Raw genomic sequence first — 14301 nt, 5'->3', positions numbered from 1 at the left:
GATGAATCTCTTACAAAAAATGAAAAATGGGAAGCAATAAAAATAATAACAAATGATTATGATTATATTAAAGTTAAAACTAATGAAGGAACAAAAAGACTATGTGAAAATTGTGCTTTAGAGTGTTTAGCTACATTATATTGTGAACATTGTGTTCGAACCTATTTAAAAAATAATTTTTCAAACTGGACGTCTGGAAATAGTAATATTGATAATTTAATACAAGAATGTCAAATGGAAACATTTAGCCCAGATCGTGTAATTGAATGGATACCATATAATAATTTACAAGATATTAAATATATAACTAAAGGTGGATGTTCTGAGATTTATTCAGCAATTTGGATTGATGGACGTTATATTGAATGGAATTCTAAGGAGCAACAATTAAAAAGATCATCAGGAACTTTTAAAGTAATACTTAAAAAATTGGAAAATGTTGAAAATGCTAATAGAAGTTGGTTTGATGAGGTAATAATTTAAATATAATTTTAATTTTATAAATTTTAAAATATGTAACAAATATTGTTTTTAAAAATATTTGTAGGCAAAATCACATTTAACATTAAGTAATAAACAAGCTATCTTTACCAAATGTTATGGTTTAACTCAAGATTCAATAAACGGAGATTATATGCTTGTAATGCGTTTAATGGATACAGATTTAAGAAAATATATGCAGCAACAACATACATGGAAAGAAAAAATAAATATAGTTGATAAGATTATTTTTGCACTTTATAACATTCATTTTTATGGAGCGGTACATCGAGATTTACATTCTGGAAATATTTTACATTCGAAGTCTAATGATTCTTGGTATATAAGTGATTTTGGATTTTGTGGACCCGCAGATAAACCATTAAAAAGTATATATGGAAATCTTCCTTATATAGCACCTGAAGTTATAATTGGAAAAGAATATACTTTCGCATCTGATATTTATAGTTTAGGTATACTTATGTGGGAAATTTCATCAGGACAAACACCCTTTAATAATTATGAACATGATTATGATCTTGCAATGAAAATTGTTAATGGTATGAGACCAAAAATTAGAACAGAAATTCCATCAAAATATAAAGAACTAATGAAACAATGTTGGGATGCCGACCCATTAAAAAGACCTAATGCAGATACTCTTTGTGATGAAATTGAAAAAATGATGAAAGATATTTACAGTAATGATAATGCAAATGAATTTAATACTTTAGAATATAATAATTCATCTCAAATTTCTAGTTCAAGTTCGAATTTAAGTTCAAGTTCCAAGCTACTATATTCATTATCAACTAGTAAACTGCATCAATTTGAAAATCTACCAGAACCAAGAAATGCAACTGAAGGTAAGATATTAATATAAAAAAGCCTTTTTATTATTTTTAAATAAATAATTATTCAAAAATTACTATGTTTATTATTTTTATATTAATATCAACAGAAGAACAAGAAGGTAAATAATAATTATGATTTGTATTTTTATGTCTCCTCACATAGTATGGTAGTAACTTTAAATAATTTCTTTATAGCATTTCATAGCCAACCTTACGATTTCGAGATACCTAATAATAGTAAGTATATGATATTTAAAATAACATTATATTATTTATATTAATAATGGATATGCTTAATAATTATTATCTTTTATTATATTAGTTGAAGATCTCAATTCGTCTAAAGAACAAGAGGAACTTATTAAGGATCTAAATAGATTAGAATTAGATAAGTAAATTCTTAATTTATGACAACATTCACGTGAATATGGTTTTTTGTGATGCTTCCCTAGCAACATTATTAAGGTTATACAACGGATGAGTAGTACTAGTATGTTATAGAACCATTAAATATCATGTTTAAAATCGTTAGTTTTATTATTTTGTGTATTATTTTTTGAGAATTTTATTTGTTAAGTTCATCAATATCGTGACGCCATTGAGAAATAGAGATTGATGGAGAAATCTTCTACTTCTTGAATTCATACGGATTTAATATTTGTGAGGTTATTTTATAGATAATTCAGTTAATTGGTCGAGATTTTAAGCAATGTTTTATATTTTTTTTTATATTTTTTTGCGTGTAATAACTTATTTTTTTTATTTTTATTTATTTAAATAAATTTATTTATATATATTATACTTAACAAATCATTCTTTTTATAACGTGATAATACATTAACTTATTAAGCTTTTTTCATCATTATAGATTTATTAAATCCTAAATTATGAAATATGCAATCAATAGCGAATAAAAACTGCCATAACGTTATATAACCGTGCGCTATTAGTATACTATGATCAAGGAATAGATGCAATACGTGATCAAGATTTGTTGAAATTACTAGAACCCCTAAATAAAAAGGTCAAAGCGTGATCCGATACTATTGCAAAAAATAATGATTGTACTAGTAGTAAAAATGATTTGTTTGATTAATTTATAAGATGAGTTTAATACCTTTCATTATTAATAAAAATCATTCCTGTAAGATACTGTATATAACTGCTTGTTTTATAATAAATTGACATCGGGTTTTCTTTAATGTTTGATTTTCTACTATAAAACATGATATATAGAATTATATCTTTAAATTTTGAAAATCGTTATCATATTTTATATCATAATTAAATACAGTAAAAACTATTTTATTACAATTAATTTGATTCATTTTACTATGAATCATCACATTTACGTGAATTTCATTTTACTATGAATCATCACATTTACGTGAATTATTTTATAACGCGTCATGATTCATGAACATTAAATTACAAAAATCAAAATTACTGTCAATACGTTTTGATAATTATTAGTTACTATTAAAACAGCTTATCGCTTATAAACAAACGTCAATTATAATCAAAAAGGCAAAGCCGCAAAGGTTGATTCATAGTTTTTATTAAATATCTGAGATTTTTCTTTAAAAAATTTACTATTTACAGTTCAAATCCGAAATTTAGAGATTTACGTTATAAATTTAATTATATAAATTTGAATATAATGAAAATAAATTACCTAACCATAAAAAAATTTTTGGTTGTCCTATTCGTGCAGTTAATTATGTATGATTTTTACTTACCAGTTATATAAATAGTTTAAATTAATTAAACTTTTTAATCTGTTATCCAATTCACTTTTGGCAAATATTCCATCTACATTTTTTTTTTACCAATTATATAATTATATAGTATACAATATATTCATCAATCGGTATTTTACTTTTCGTTATTATGACCCACCGGAAAATATTGACGTTTAAATATGTAAGATTGTGTACTTTAATTTCATTATTTAAAATTCCCTATAAGAGAACAAAGTTGGGCTCTATTGGTTTCTTGAAAAGGTGAAGAAAACGATGCAATTCGTTGCGTTTTTTATGTTACAAATGTGATTTGTTAACGCCACGAGTCACGTTCTAAATCCACGTTGTCTCTTTTTTTTATTTTTAAACAAATATATTTTACGAACGTGTTTTGCATGTTGACTGAATTTGACAGATTTAATAGCATGTACAGTACATTATATGCAAACATTTAAATTTGAACCGATCTTATTAAACAATTTTTTAAAAAAATAAATAAAAATATTCATAATTTTATACATAGTAGTACATAAATAATAATAATTGTGGTGCAGGCTACTTGCTTGGATGTAAAATTAATAATTTTAATTACGTTATATTATATTCAAGCCTTTTTTGTATGTCAATTTTATAAAAAATACTATTTTCCTGATCCTAAATTTATTTTCGGTCAAAATTAAAAAAAAAAATCTTCGCCTGAAATAAGTTATAACTTGTACGACAGACATGACAAACTGATTGGCAATTGGTGTGGGAGAATCTCGGAGTTTATACTCCTATCCCTTAAATGATAGCTATTGTTCTAAATTCCGCGGAATTTTCAGGATTTCTGCAGAGGATTCCATGGAATTTCATTGTATTACAGTTTAGATCGGCACATGAGTAGTGGTAAATCGCAGCCAAATTTAGCTGCAAAACACTTTAAGGGTTAATAATATAAAAATTCCGTTATCTTATTATTTTTTCTCTTTGCAATTTCAAAGTTAATATATATTTTTCTTTGCAAATTTATATAATTTATTATGGCTAATACTAATATTAGTAGAAATGATGAACTTGTTTATGCTGCAATTCAAAGAGCTGAAGCATTAACAGATTCTTACATTCACAATGACGTAACAAAACAATATGAATTTATAAAACAAACAATTCTTGACGATGAATCTCTTACAAAGGATGAAAAATGGGAAGCAATAAAAATAATAACAGAAGACTATGATTATTTTAAAGTTTTATATAATGAAGGAACAAAAAGACTATGTGAAAATTGTGCTTTAGAGTGTTTGGCTACACTATATTGTGAACATTGTGTTCGAACCTATTTAAAAAATAATTTTTCAAACTGGACATCTGGAAATAACAATGTTGATTATTTAATACAAGAATGTCAAATAGATACATTTCGCCCAGATAAAATAATTGAATGGATACCATACAATAATTTACGAAATATTAAATATATAACTAAAGGTGGATGTTCTGAGATTTATTCAGCAAATTGGATTGATGGATATTATATTGAATGGAATTCTAAGGAACAACAATTAAAAAGATCAAAAACTTTTAAAGTAATACTTAAAAAATTAGAAAATGTTGAAAATGCTAATAGAAGTTGGTTTGATGAAGTAATAATTTAAATATAATTTTAATTTTATAAATTTTAAAAATATGTAACAAATATTGTTTTTAAAAATTTTTTAGGCAAAATCACATTTAACATTAGGTAATAAATATAATCGCCTTGCCAGATGTTATGGTTTAACTCAAGATTCAACAAATGGGGATTATATGCTTGTAATGCATTTAATGGATACAGATTTAAGAAAATATATGCAGCATCAACATACATGGAAAGGAAAAATAAATATAGTTTTTGGGATTATTAGAGCACTATATAGCATTCATTTTTATGGAGCGGTACATCGAGATTTACATTCCGGAAATATTTTATATTCACAATATAAGGATTGTTGGTATATAAGTGATTTTGGATTTTGTGGGCCCGCTGATAAACCATCAAAAAGTATATATGGAAATCTTCCTTATATAGCACCTGATGTTATAATTGGAAAAGAATATACTTTCGCATCTGATATTTATAGTTTTGGTATACTTATGTGGGAAATTTCATCAGGGCAAACCCCCTTTAATAATTACGAACATGATTATGATCTTGCAATGAGAATAGTTAATGGTATGAGACCAAAAATTAGAACAGAAATTCCATCAAAATATAAAGAACTAATGAAACAATGTTGGGATGCTGACCCATTAAAAAGACCTGATGCAGGTACTATTGTTAAAGAAATTCGAAAAATGACAAAAGATTCTTACAATAATGATAATGCAAATGAATTTAATACTTTAGAATATAATAATTCATCTCAAATTTCAAGTTCAAGTTCGAATTTAAGTTCAAGTTCCAAGCTACATTCATTATCAACTAGTAAACTTCATCAATTTGAAAATTTACCAGAACCAAGAAATGCAACTGAAGGTAAGATATTAATATAAAAAAGCCTTTTTATTATTTTTAAATAAATAATTATTCAAAAATCACTATGTTATTATTTTTATATTAATATCAACAGAAGAACAAGAAGGTAAATAATAATTATGATTTGTATTTTTATGTCTCCTCATATAGTATGGTAGTAACTTTTAAATAATTTCTTTATAGCATTTCATAGCAAACCTTACGATTTCGAGATACCTAATAATAGTAAGTATATATTCAAAATAATATTATATTATTTATATTAATAATGGATATGCTTAATAAATATTATCTTTTATTATAGATCTTAATTCGCCTAAAGACCAAGAGGAACTTATTAAGGATTTTAAATAGATTAGAATTAGATAAGTAAATTCTTATAATTTAATTTATGACAACATTCACGTGAATATGGTTTTTTGTGATGCTTCCCTAGCTAACATTATTAAGGTTATACAACGGATGAGTAGTACTAGTGTGTTATAGAACCATTAAATTTAAAATCGTTAGTTTTATTATTTTAAGTATTATTTTCTTAAGAAAACTCAAATCAAATATCGTGACGCCATTGAGAAATAGAGATTGTCCTCCATTAAATACATTAAATGGAGAAATCTTCTACTTCTTGAATTCATACGGATTTAATATTTGTGTGGTTATTTTATAGATAATTCAGCTAATTGGTTAAGATTTTAAAGCAATGTTTTATATTTTTTTTTCTTATTTTTTTATTTTTATTTATTTAAATAAGTTTATTTATATATTATACTTAAAAAATCATGCTTTTTATAACGTGATAATACATTAACTTATTAAGTTTTTTCATCATTATAGATTTATTAAATCCTAAATTATGAAATATGCAATCAATAGGAATAAAAACTGCCATAACGTTATATAACCGTGCGCTATTAGTATGATCAAGGAATAGATGCAATACGTGATCAAGATTTGTTAGAATTACTAGAACTCCTAAATAAAAAAGTCCAAAGCGTGATCCGATACTATTGCAAAAAATAATGATTGAACTAGTTGTAAAAATGATTTGTTTGATAAATTTTTAAGATGAGTTTTAATGTCTTTCATTATTAATAAAAATCATGCCTATAAGATATATGACAGTTTGTTTTATAATGAATTGACATCGGGTTTTCTTTAATGTTTGGATTTTCTACTATAAAACATGCCCTATAAAAACAGTTTGTACGCAAATCATATTGAATATATTCAGAAAATGTACAATAAAATAAACAAATTTTTGCGATTGTATATTATTGGTTATAAAAATTGAAATTGTATGATAATTGATCATTTATATGTACAATAAGTGAACAATAACTAATATTGTGCAAACTTCATGCAAAGTAAAAACCATTCTGTCTACAAAATTATACAATAACTGACATATTTTCACAATTTGTACAATAATTGATAATGCAACTATTTATATGACCATTCTTCATCTTTATAAATTTAAGATGGGGTCTGGGGTCTCGTATCTGTATATAAAATATTTTCATGAACTGAATAGCCACACACAATTAAGATAATGAATTACTTAACCTTAAAAGTTGGTTCCTTTTAAGGTTCATCATTGCGAAATAATGATGATTCATTCACTTATCTGCTGGTGATTAGCTCATACAACTAATACAACTAATTTTCCCATCTTTACTTTTTCCAAGTGTTTCATACCTTAACACATTAATAGTTTGCGCACCAGTAATGATTTTTTTTTGTTGTAATTTTATTGCTTGAAGAATCTAAAAAAACAATATGAGTAAAATAATAGAACTGGTTAAAATTTTAATATTTTTTGCAGAACCAAATGTTAGTGAATTTATGTAACATACTTTTGATGGATAATTCTTTTGGAACAACTAATTCTATCGATAAAAATATATAAAGCAAATGAATGGAAATTTTTTATGATTTTTTTACTTACCAAATTTTCGCTTAGACATCTTTATTACTATTTTATAGAATTTGATATTAACGTAAATACAAATGAAATAAAAAGCTTATACAAAAAATAAATAAATAAATTAAATTAAAATTTCTTCTAAAAAAGACTTGCGTCATTCAATCACCTCCTCTATTGTTAATATTTCCTAATATAGGGATCAAAGATTTTATTTAATATTCTTATTAATCTGTTTATATGTAATGACGCAATTGCAATATGAATTAATAAAGTTAATTTACAGTATTAATTTATACCTGAAATTTTATTGACGCAATATTAATAAATAAAGTTAGTTTTTTATTTACTAGTCAAAAAAGGAATATTCAGCCATTCATCCAAAAATAGTCAAAAAAGTTAATATTTAACCCTTTTTTTAGACTTTTTTAGGATCCTTTTGACTTTGATTTCTCTTGAATAAAAACAAATAAATATATGATTTTATTTTTTTTAAAAAAAAAATTTTCGCAAATGGCATTTTATTTGTTTCTGCTTCAGTCTTTAAGTACATAGATAAGCTCCTTTGGCTTCATTTTGGCTTTGAAGGCAAGGGCTTTTTTTAAAATTTAACTTTGTAAAAATGTTTTACTAAAATTTCTTTTTTTTTGTAGGAATTGCCAGCCAGAATGGACCGGACTTTAAGGTAAGAAAGAGTTGGACTTTTTTGATCTTTTTTAATTTAAGAAATGTTTTAATATTTCTTTCATTATTTTTTTTTGTAGGGCGTTGGCTTGAATATGAAACCGGACTTTAAGGTAAGAAATGGGAAAGAGGAAGGAGGAATTTTTTATTTTGAATTTAAGAAATGAACTAACATTTCTTTTTCGTTGTTTTTATTTATAGGACACTGGCTTGGATACAAACTGGACTTTAAGGTAAAAAATAGGGAAAGGGGGAAGGAGGAAGATGGTTTTTATTTAAATATCAGAACAAACTAACATCTCTTTTTATATTTTTTTGTAAAATGCCAGCTTGGATTATAAGGAAGGAAATTCAATAAGGAAGTTTTTGACTTTTTGTAAATAATACTTTCAATGAAATATATTACATTCCGGTTTTCTTCTTTTTGTAGGCTGCTAGTTCTTCAACACATGGGCTCAATGGTTCAAAATTTTTTCTTAAAAAATTTTTTTTTAATTTTTTTTTGGAGGGTCGGCTTTGGGACTTGAGTCCGGTAAGTTTTAATTCGAAAATTTGAAACGTTTTTTAATTTATTTTTTTTAATCTCTCTTTTTTTTGTAGGTATCAGTTCTTTGGCTTTAGTAGAATGGAATCGATTCTAGCAAAATTGAATTAATTGAAAATCGAATCTAAATCGATTAATCGAAAATCAAATTAAAAAATTGAATTTATTATTGTGGCGCAGTAATTCGATTTTTTTTTTTAGCATTTAATATTTTATTGAAATAGGTTTTAATTAATTTATTTATTTTTTATTATTTTATATAAATTAATTATTTTCATTTAATTATTGCACAGTAAATTACTTTAATTCACCGCTTAATTTCAGCCGGAATTATAATTTGGCCGGAGTTAATCATTTAACCTAAAAAAAAAGTTTTTTTAATTAATGGTTAAAAGTGATCTAAATGACCCTAAAAGTGATCAAATATCCATCAATTAAGTATACTAAACTTACCACTTTTGGGGTTATTTAGACCACTTTTAACCATTACGAAATAAGTGATTTATGCAGTGAAGTTACACAAGATTTAACTGAATATTTGCTTATAAACGGGCATCTTTCAGACCCATTTGTGAAAAAGTTTTTATTAGGTTACACAATTAACTCTGGCCAAATTATAATTCTGGCCAAAATTAAGCCAGCGGTGAGATTTAGTAATGCCCATATAAAATAAGCAAAATTACTGTAAAAAAAATAGATTTTTGCCTATTAAAATTGTTGCATCACAAATTTAATTACGAATAATAATCAAATTTTTTTTTATAAAATCGATTAGAATCAATTTAATTGAAATTGAAAATCAAATCTTAGAATCGAATCTTGAAATTTAATTAATCACGATTAATCAATTCTTAAATCAATTCTCATTTTGAGAATCAATTCCAATCTCTAACTTGGACATGCTGATATGATAAGTTTCTATTATAAACTTATCTAATAATATTTATAATATTTTTAATTTGTTTTTTTATTAAAAAATTTTATCCTTTTTTTTGTAGGCATCCGATTCTTTTGGCAAAAAAAATTAACAAACCAACTATTTGCAACTCAACTTGTAAAAGAAAATCTGCAACAATGAAACCCAAAAAATCTAATAAAATCAATAATCAATTAATTCCTCACAGATAACCCATAAAAGAAAGTCTACAGCGGTGGTGGAAGCTGAAAGATCCATTGAAATTAAGAAATCACACAAAAAGTAATAGAACCTTGAAGAAATTAATATTGATTAGCGATACTTACATCAGGAAATTATATAGTGCGAAAAGTTGCGCAAGTTTACACATCATAATATTTCGTAAGCTTCCAGACCTGCCGCAAGTTTGCGTAAGCGTAATATTTCGTAACTTTTTAAAATATTTCGAAATATTACGATATGCAAAGCTTCATAATTTTACGATTTGTAATATTCCGTAATTTTGCGGTTCGCAATATTTCGTAATTTTACATAATATTTCGTAAGTTTTCAGACCCGCCGCAAGTTTGCGTAAGCGTAATATTTTGTAACTTTTTAAAATATTTCGAAATATTACTGTATGCAAGGCTTCGTAATTTTACGATTCGTAATATTCTGTAATTTTACTGCGTAATACTTCGCAACTTTTTAAAATATTTCGAAATTCTATGATGCGTAATGTTCCATAATTTGACGATTCGTAATATTCTGTGATTTACACAACTTAATATTTCGTAATATTTCAAAATATTTCGATAAATAATACTTCATTTTCTGTACTATAAGTTTATATAATGTATGTTTTATTAGATATAATCATAAAAAATTACAAGTATTTATTAATATATACAGAATACATAAAAGTAAAAAAGAGAAAGAGTAGAGTAACAATATTATTAGACGTAAAAAGAAGAGAAACAGCTATAGTAACGTTAGTATTAGATATAAAGATAAAAGAAATATTGTTATTATTGTTAGTATTAAGGTAAAAAGAGTTAAAGAAACAGTAAAAGGAGTAAAAGAAACATGGATATTATCGTTAGTATTAAAGTACAAGTAAAAAGAAATAAAGGAAACGTAGATAGTATTGTTAGTATTACGACATAAAGTAACAAAGAGGTAAAAAAAAACGCGTTAATATTAAAATAATTAGTATTAATAAATAAATATTTCTATACCTGCAAAGTAATTGAACAAAAGAATAAAGAAATAAAGAGAAAGGAAAAAATAAACATGTTGTTAGTATTGTTAGTATCGTTAGTATTAAAGTACAAGTAAAAAGGAATAAAGGAAACATGGATATTATTGTTAGTATTACGATACAAAATAACAAAGAGGTAAAAAAAAATGAAAATAATTAGTATTAATAAACAAATATTTCTATACCTGCAAAGCAATAAATTATGAAATATATGTAAATATATTGTATATAATTAAAGAAATAATAGAAAGAAGAGACAAAAAAATTAAAAATATTGAACAAAAGAATAAAGAAATAAGAAACAAAAATAAATAAGACAAAAACGCGTGCATGATTAAATGATTAAATGATGCAAGGATCAGCCTAATTTTGATTGGCCAGAAATCATGTACATCGTATAGCGGGTGTGACATAAATAAATCGTGACTGAAATTTGTGTTCAATTTGTGTTCAATTTGTGTTGATAATTCTGGTAAAAAATTATTAATTTTAGCCAAATTTCGTTAAATTTGATAAATTTGTGTTGAGTTTGTGTTGAATTTGTGTTGCGTAATTTTTTATTTATCACAAGGGGATGATATTTAGTAATTGCATGTACGACGTACAAGATTTTTTTTTATGATTTTTTTTAAGAAATGTACGCAAAATATTTAATCAGAATATAATTGTTTTATTTTTAAATATGTGATTTTTTTTTAAAAAAAAAATTGATTTTTTTAAAATTCAATAGAATGTGCTAATAATAAATTGGTTTATTTTTAAATATAATATATTGATATTTATATTTAAATAACCAAAACATGTACATGATTTTTAATTATTTTTAATTGAAATCAAACTAAGATTTTTTTTTTAAAAAAAATTAAAATAAATTAAGTGATTTATATTTATATTTAGAATCATGATATTTATATTTAGATAATCCATATCCGCATGAGATTTAATTAATATGTTTAATGATGAAAAGTCTAATAAATTAAATTTTAATTGAAACGAGAAATAAAATCAAACCAAAGAGGTATTGTTCAAATTTTATTTAAAGTGACATTTTACGACTTTCTTTCAAATTTTTACTCATCCCAAAATCAAATTACTAATAATGCCTCGCCACACACGTCGTCGTTCCCACTATAACGTCCATTGGAACTGGGCTATGATGGACAAACTTGTTGACATATGCCGAGACAGAAACCGCGCCTACCACAATATTAATGGTAGAAGCCGCCAAGATTTTTGGGACTCTGTTGCCAATAGGTTCATATGACTAATATCTATAATTTCTTTAAGAAAGAATTTAAATTCAAATTAACCAATCCATTTAATTGAATCAGAATAAATAGAATATTTCGAACGAGGGTTTCCGGGCAACAGTGCAGCCAAAAGTGGAGGAACCTCGTCGGGATTACCATGTAAGTAAATAAATAACATTACATTCATATAAATTAAATGTATTTACCGAATATTCAAACTGATTTTGATATTTAGAACTATGTCCTTTATCGTAATGGTAACCCTGGGCGGCGGCTGTGGACGCGTACCGGCGCAAGATATTATCGCGAATTTAGAACGAGATTTTGGGAGAGGCCGGGTAATTATACTATAATAAAATTTATAATTAATATTTACGTTCATGTTTTAAATTTGATAAATTTGATCAATTTTAGTCACGCGTGACGATCGTAGGGCAAGGAGAAACTTACCTACGTATCGTAGAAGAAGATAATTATTTTTATTTTTTTATTATTTATTAAGTGAGTAGCTAGGCCCAGTCCGTCGTACAAATATCGGCTGGAGACTCACGTTTTTTTTGGGCTGTGACTGATACTGACGTCCACGCCGTACAGCCTGGGTACTATTTTATAAAATAGTAGCGAACAAGTATCAAATGTGTATTTTTTTTATTAAGTTATAATAAAAATTAGAATTTACTTTAATTTTTAACATAAAAATTGTAAATAATAAAAAATTCGTAAATAAAAATAAATTTGCTTTCCCAAACTGGTGTTTATATAAAAGAAAAGGTGTTTATATTATTTTTGATTATTCAATAGTATCACATGCCCCTTGTACACGTTCTACTGCATATGCAGTTTACAATCTCGTAAATTTTCGAAATATTTCAACCGTAATATTACGCAGGTTTACAGTTTCGTAAATTTTCAAAATATTTTAACCGTAATATTACGCAAGTTTACAGTTTCATAAATTTTCGAAATATTTCAACCGTAATATTACGCAGGTTTACAAGTTTCGTAAATTTTTGAAATATTTTAACCGTAATATTACGCAGGTTTACAGTTTCGTAAATTTTCGAAATATTTCAACCGTAATATTACGCAGGTTTACAGTTTCGTAAATTTTCGAAATATTTCAACCGTAATATTACGCAGGTTTACAGTTTCGTAAATTTGCAGAATATTTTGACCGTAATATTGCGTAAATCTTACGATATTGAAAACTTACGTAATATTTTAACCGTAATATCACATAAATCTTACGAAATTGTAAACTTACGTAATATTTTGAAATTTTTCGAAATATTATGCCATAAACTTTCGTAAACTTACAAAATCGTAAACTTACGCAATTTTTCGCGCTATAAAATTTCCTGATGTAGTTATTAAAATAATTTGCTGTTTAATGTATACTTTATGTATATGCTATAAACAAATTTAAGTATATATTATGTACATTAATTAAACTTACAAATAAACAAATTTCTTTTAGTTTATAAACAAAATTTAAGCAAAATATGTTCATATAACATTCAATTTGGGCTCATTTTTTTTTATATATCATGTACAGACCCCTACACTAATTTACCGGATTTCATGAAATTTACTTAGTAATATATAGTAAAATTGATGATTTTCACGCTGCATAAAAGTTTATGAATTTTTAATAAAATTCAGCCAGAATTTTTTTTTAAAAAAGCCAATCAATTATAATTGTTAAGTATTAAAACAAAAAAGAAAAATTTTTAAAATATAAAAAAATTTTCTCATTGCAAAGTATAACAATAATTTTTCTATATGTTTTTTTCATTTTTACATATAAAATTATCTCATCCATTACTTTACAAATAAATATTTCTTTGCATTTTAAAATAGAATATTTCTGATTACATTTTTAAAAACTATAATCAATTGGCATTCAAATAAAAAAAATTTGGCCAAATTTTATTGCGAACTCATAAATTTTTATGCAGCCCGAAAATCATCAATTTTACTATATATTACTAAGTAAATTTCATGAAATCCGGTAAATTAGTGTAGGGGTCTGTATATATCATGTGTAAAATTATATACAAATAGCGAACGATTTTCAGTTGATTAATGAACAACAAATAATTATCATTTTTTGAACATTTAATGAACAATTATTTTTTATAGGGATGATATATAGAATTATATCTTTAAATTT

At 25.0% G+C, this 14301-nt stretch overlaps 2 protein-coding genes across 2 annotated transcripts; both read left to right on the top strand.

Moving 5' to 3' along the window:
- Window positions 1-5392: 5392 nt before the first annotated feature.
- OCT59_011959 (uncharacterized protein) lies at window positions 5393-5927 on the top strand (the record flags this gene model as incomplete). The annotated part of the gene is made up of 4 exons (XM_025324007.2): window positions 5393-5573; window positions 5668-5679; window positions 5757-5798; window positions 5878-5927. The coding sequence occupies 4 exons, from the start codon at window positions 5393-5395 to the stop codon at window positions 5925-5927; spliced, it is 285 nt and encodes a 94-aa protein (XP_025188432.2).
- Window positions 5928-7349: 1422 nt separating this feature from the next.
- Window positions 7350-8819, top strand: OCT59_011958 (uncharacterized protein; the record flags this gene model as incomplete). The annotated part of the gene is made up of 8 exons (XM_066134133.1): window positions 7350-7403; window positions 8043-8082; window positions 8148-8179; window positions 8259-8291; window positions 8380-8411; window positions 8508-8554; window positions 8687-8710; window positions 8779-8819. The coding sequence occupies 8 exons, from the start codon at window positions 7350-7352 to the stop codon at window positions 8817-8819; spliced, it is 303 nt and encodes a 100-aa protein (XP_065989427.1).
- Window positions 8820-14301: the final 5482 nt, after the last annotated feature.

This window comes from Rhizophagus irregularis, chromosome 2 (assembly GCF_026210795.1).
Source record: "Rhizophagus irregularis chromosome 2, complete sequence".
Classification (NCBI taxonomy): Eukaryota; Fungi; Glomeromycota; class Glomeromycetes; order Glomerales; family Glomeraceae; genus Rhizophagus; species Rhizophagus irregularis.
Note: the sequence above shows the minus strand (reverse complement) of the source record. Positions and strands in the feature narration are given on the sequence as shown.